Source organism: Oncorhynchus nerka, unplaced genomic scaffold (assembly GCF_034236695.1).
Source record: "Oncorhynchus nerka isolate Pitt River unplaced genomic scaffold, Oner_Uvic_2.0 unplaced_scaffold_707, whole genome shotgun sequence".
In the NCBI taxonomy this organism is placed as follows: Eukaryota; Metazoa; Chordata; class Actinopteri; order Salmoniformes; family Salmonidae; genus Oncorhynchus; species Oncorhynchus nerka.
Window position 1 is genome coordinate 156,119 of NW_027040469.1, and position 6,022 is coordinate 162,140.

The 6,022-nt window shown below is 42.0% G+C and overlaps 1 protein-coding gene across 1 annotated transcript; it reads right to left on the bottom strand.

Moving 5' to 3' along the window:
• Positions 1 to 1,932: 1,932 nt before the first annotated feature.
• LOC115116708 (transcription factor SOX-4) lies at positions 1,933 to 5,778 on the bottom strand. Its single transcript, XM_029645192.2, has one exon. The coding sequence runs from the start codon at positions 5,246 to 5,248 to the stop codon at positions 4,115 to 4,117; it is 1,134 nt and encodes a 377-aa protein (XP_029501052.1). The 5' UTR covers positions 5,249 to 5,778; the 3' UTR covers positions 1,933 to 4,114.
• Between the last annotated feature and the right edge of the window lie 244 nt (positions 5,779 to 6,022).

Below are 6,022 nucleotides of genomic sequence, written 5' to 3' on the forward strand. Positions count from 1 at the left end.
TCTTTTCCTTCCTTGTAGGCCACTGGTAATATGAGTGAGTGCATGGCTACTGGGTGACACTTGTTACCTGAAAGGAAGCCTCACCAGGTTACTGCAGTTTACAGCCAGAGTGATGTTGAAACGTATATATCTTTGGCTTTGGACCAATGAAGGAGCAGGTGAGGTTCCCGAGTGGCGCAGCGGTCTGAGGCATTGCATCTCAGTGCTAGAAGCGTCACTACAGACACCCTGGTTTGAATCCAGGCTGTATCACAACCGCCTGTGATTGGTCTCCGCACAATTGGCCCAGCGTCGTCCGGTGTAGGCGGTCATTGTAAATAAGAGTTTGTTCTGAACTGACTTGCCGAGATAAATATATAAAATGTGCAGAGATTACAGTAAACACACCCACTCAGACCCTAACTGACAATCCAATTTAATACATTTCCTCTCTATATAAATCCCCCATACTCCCCAGTATCCAGTGATTTCCACAGGGTAATTTGTCTACTCCCACTAGCCCGGAAAGCAGCCCAGCAGTCATGCCTTTCCTCTCTCCCAGCCTGACACCCTCCCCTTCCCCCAATGAGAGGAGAGGGGGTGGCTGAGGCTCTAGCCCCCCCTCCCCCTGCTGGGTTTTTACTGAGCCACTACCTTCATTCACCTCCCTCTCTGTAATCAGCTGAGCTGAAGGGGGTCTACAGCAGGGTAGGTATGAGATAGCCGCACTAACTTCCACTATCAGGTTAGCTAATAAAGTGGCTAATTGTATGCTTCTTAGAAGGATTCGAATACAGAATGGAGAGGGATTATGTCAAGGTTTTAGTCCTTAAAAGGACTATTCCCAATATCCATTCTAGCGTACCACTTAGGTTGAAGCAATGTATTAGAGTGTTCATTCTAATTAGGGTTCTAGAACTCAACGGAACCCTTTTAGTGCGTAGTTATTAACATCGTAGTAAATACCAGGTTAGAAACTGAGAGAGAGTGGTGTGTTCATTAGACAAGCCTGGGCCTGTATTGGAAGTAGGAGCGCTGATCCAGGATCAGGTTAACCCACCCTCCCGTACATGTCATCTTATTCATTACTCTCTTAAAAGGTCAAACTGATTCTACTCTTGAGACTCTTGAATGTGAATACAGGCCCAGCCTGTTTGCTGTGCTGTCTCATCCTTGCATGTAGCCAGCCAGGGCCCATCCCCCCACATACGCTAATACACCGTGCTGTCTGGGGAAGGGGGAGGGGAGGCACTGTCTGGGAGACAGACATGGAGCTAGGAAGTGAATACATGCTGACTACTGAATACCATAACCCTTGTAATGCCACTATAACATCACCTCCCAAGGACTATAAGGAGGTGTATTTATAACGATAGTTAGGGTAGATATTGGCCAGGGGTAGGGCCGTCATTGTAAATAAGAATTTGTTCTAAACTGACTTGCCTAGTTAAATAAAGGTAAAATAAATATTCATACACAGACTGATGTTATAGACCATATAAGGTACTTCTACTTCTTATACAGTATGTCTGTGAGAATGTGTGAAGTGTGGGATCTTCCATGTTGTCACTCCCCATATAAACTATCATAAACAACCACTGCTTTACCAATACAGGCCTTGTAGCCTTTACACTAATGCCCTACATTGACTAGTGTACAGTACGCCATTTTCATTCCCTAAAAGGAGCACTTCTAATGCACTAGTAGGTTTTGTATACGTGTACATTATTTGTGTGCAGTAAATGTACACCCTGTTTTCATGTTGTTGTTTTTTTAAAGCAGCATTTCTATACACATACAAACATCAGACCAGGAATGCATCAACAGAGAGGAGGAGTACGGTATAACAATGATTGTAGACTGTAAACATCAAGTATACATTAAAGTAGTGTTTCGATTTAAAAAAGGGGATCTTCTATAGATCAGACAGAATGAGTGGACAGAGACGAGGGATGTGTTTCAGTTCCAGCTGATATTTATTTCCTTCTTGAAAAAAAAAAATGAAAAAAAGTTATGTACAGAATTATCAACAATCTGACAGGCAGTGAATTGACACGATTAGCTGGCATGAGTCCCCCCCTTTTCAAAACTGTTGCTATGGCAATGATTAGACAAAACAATATTCTACACAGCATATTGCACAGAAATGGGATGAAAATAAAGTTAATATATTTAAAACTGTATATATATATATATATATATATATATATATATATATAAAAAAATCCTGAACAACCACCTTAAACATAAGTAAAGATAGTAGAAAGCGGTCAGTTCTAGTGCCTGTCATGGTATAGCTTAACTACACATAAAACACACAATATTTGTTGCTTATGATACACAGTCAAATGTACAAAGATGTTTTCACGGTTTTATCCTCATTTTTCTTATCTTTTTTTTATTTTTTTTATCTTTTTTTATATATTTTTTATATATATAAACACAACAGCTATAACCTGAATCTGAAATACAAAATACTATTCATTCACCATGCCATAAGATACTAAAACAATTAGCTAGAGTTAGCGAACAAGTAGAAAAGATGACATATTCAAATACAATGAGAAAAGCAGAAGGTCTCTACCTAATTGTTGTTTGCGGGAACTCAAAATAGGCAATTTGAATATGACTTTATATTCTTCCATCCAGTGGTTTTAAAACCCGAATGTCGATATAAAAACACCAAGAAATTGTTCATTTAAAGCTACAATCTTTCTTTATTAGTAGGCAAGATTCTAAAATGAAATGCAAGAAGTGTGCCTGCTCAAAATACTGTGTGTGTGTATGTGTGTGTGTGAGTTGAAGCGCATGTTCACAGGGGTATTGAAATGTGGTACTGTGTCTTTAAGAAGCCTGCAGATTGATAGTGTAAACATGGACAGAAGGCCGATTCATGAGATAACCGGCCACCTGGATCTTTAACATGAGGAAATCCAAACAGCGATATACACCGATTGACACCCCCTTTGATATATATCTGTACAAAAATACACTGACAAAATAAACAAATGTTTCCTCTCTTTAAGTGTCAAAAGTCTACATTTAAATATAAAAAAATCAAGAGTGAAAAGTCTAGCCCTTCTTTCAGCGAAGGAAACAGACGGTGAGGGAAAACATCATAACAAGACCTGTACAAGAAAAACAAGAAAAAAGAATTAAGTCGAAAATGTTTTGGCCAGTATATAAATACATCATATAAAAATGTCCTCTGAAAAAATGAACAAAAGGAAATTCGAGGATGAAAAAAAAAATCGGTGAGAATTTCTCTATACATAAACATCAGAAAAAACATAAAATAATTTTGGTCCTGAATTGTAGAGATGTGTATAAAGTTCAGCACAGATTTCAGTTGCGTTTGAATCCTGAAGTTAAGAATTAAAACAGCTGGTGATTTTTTTTTTTTGGTTCCTTTTAGGTAAAAAAAAAAAGGAATCAAACATAGCGCCCATCTATCCATTTAAATAACCCTAAAACTAGTTTCAACTGTTCGACAGTCTAACATACATCTCAGTAAAACAGAGGACAGGTAACATCATGCGTTTTATCTTTTAAAAAAGGTTAGACTTTTAGGTCAACAACCCACCTGGTTCACAAATCCATCTGCCTCGATGACAACAAAACCAAAAACTGTCCAGACATCCAGCCGATTTCTGTACCTCTGTAATAAGTCTTATGAAGTTCACTTGGCGATCATAAAACGTTTCTCAACATGTCCCTTTTAAGTAACTCACATTGATTAATAAAGTATAGCTGACCTAAACCCGCCATCATTATAATCGTGCAAATCAATCACAGTTTTCCAGTTCTGATCGTGTGTTTCTTTCAATAGGACCCGATCACTCCTACTCAGAGCGCAACAATATCTTCCTCTCCAGTCGAGGCAATACTTCAGCTTACTTGTAGCCATGTCTCATAATAACAGTCGACAGTTGATTCTTGTAATAAAAAGCAAGTTATTCTCTCGCTTTGTTCAACAGTCAGCGCGTGGGGACTTGCAGTCTCTTTCTCGGCGGGAGGGACCCTTTGTAGGTTACGGTATGACACAAAATCACTTTACCGGAATCCCTTTTTTTTGCTCAGAATAGTAAGACAACATTTCCTGCTTGTGGGTTTTCTCGTTCTCTATTTCTCTCGCTCAATACGTGAACACCAAATTAGAAATGGTCGACTCTAGCCAGTCTCCTGAAATCATCTCGCTCACCTCTGGGGTGCAGTAGTCAGGAAACTCAAAGTGAGAACCGGAGCCCGACTCGAAATTAAAATCCAAGTCTCTGTCCAAAACCGAGGACCCAAAGCTTCCCAGAGACATGCTGTCAAAACCAGGGCTAGAGTTAATGTCCAGTAGATCATCCTCAAACTCCTCATCTGATGAAGAGGATTGGGAGGAGGACGAGGAGTGATAAGCGGAGGGAGTGGGGGAGGACGCCCGCATAGTAGTGTAGTCTTCCGAGGCGCTGGAGGGAGACTCGCCGCCCTGCCTGCTGCTGGCTGTCGCGTCCTCGTACAGGCTGAGTGGTTCGCTGGAATCCGCGGAGCTGCTGAGTGTGGGACTGGCGGGCACCGCTGCTGAAGACGGGCTCACACTGTGGCTAAGGCTGCTGCCCCCGAACACATACATACGCTTCTTCTTGTCAGGTATTAGTTTGGCAGCAGAAACAGACTTGGATTTGTAAAGAGAATGGTGATCTGTGCCGATGACTTGTTCTGGGAATGATGGTGTTTTGCTGCTGTTCCCAAAAACTATTTTATGAGGTTTGCTGGATGATTTTGAGCCACTCTTTTTAGAAGCTGGTTTCATGCTGGTGTTACAGTTGCTACCGCTGATCTTTCCCTCCTTCTCGGCCCCCGGTTTGGAGCTGCTGGACTTCACCTTCTTTCTGGGCCGGTACTTGTAGTCTGGGTAGTCCGCCATGTGCTTGAGTCTGAGCCGCTCCGCCTCTCGTATGAAGGGGATCTTGTCGCAGTCTTTCAGTAGCTTCCAGCGCTTGCCCAGTCTCTTGGATATCTCCGCGTTGTGCATGTCCGGTGACTGCTCCATAATTTTACGCCTTTCAATCTGTGACCACACCATGAAAGCGTTCATCGGCCTCTTGATGTGACCGGTGGGTGTTTTGCACCAGGCGGGGTTCAGTTTGCCTTCCCCCGCGGAAGAAGCCGTGGATCCGGGGCTCGGTGAGGATGCCATGTCCAGGTCCATAGCTCCGGAATCAGACGACTCTCCCTCGAACACAGCCTCGGAGCTCTCCGCATTACTTGTCTTCTGTACCATAATTAATAATGTCAATGAGAGTGCGCCTGCTTGCTCTCCAGTTCAGTTCCACACAGTAGTTTTTAATTTTTAAGAAAATTATTTTATTTTACAATTCTAGCTGGCTGTGTGAATAGAAGTCAGTCCTGAGATGTGCCGAACCGGAACCACAGGAATCCGTTGATAGCCGTTAAAAATGCTGGATTTGTTAAAAGTTCTTTTTTTCGAGTCTCTGTAATATGAGACAGAACGAACGGTGTAAAACTGTCCCCCGTTTTCCACTCTGTTTCCTCCGACAATGCTTTATGTAGCCTAAGCTAATCAACTCTAGCAGTCGTGTAGGACATAAACATGTGCCGTGTAAGCAGCGGAAAGCAAACTGAGTGGCTGTGTGAGCGCACTGACACTGAAAATGTTCAAAGTTTCTAAAGTAAGGTAACTCTTTTTCTGCATAGCTTTTCTTTCCGAGCACCATGCGGGAAGAAGCTTGTTTCACTAGAACCAGGATCCACCTTTCAGCTGCGCACTCGGTAACTTTCAGCAGCCTCTAATTTCTCCCCGTGCAGCTTTATCCTTTTCCAAAGATATAATGGCGATACAATTCAGCCAATCCGTGGCTGTCTCTACCCTGTCTAGTGCCAAGACCACGCCCAGTTTCTTCTCATTGGACCAAAAAAAAAAGGAATCTAATAATAATCAGCGCGTGCAATGAGGAGCTTTATGTCTGACCTCATTCCAGTATACACACAAAGTTCTCTTTAAAGAGACATACTTATGTTTTGGACTTTTTCTACA

Bases quoted from the DNA above. Each gene is read 5' to 3' on its own strand.
- LOC115116708 (XM_029645192.2), bottom strand. From the start codon at position 5,248: ATGGTACAGAAGACAAGTAATGCGGAGAGCTCCGAGGCTGTGTTCGAG.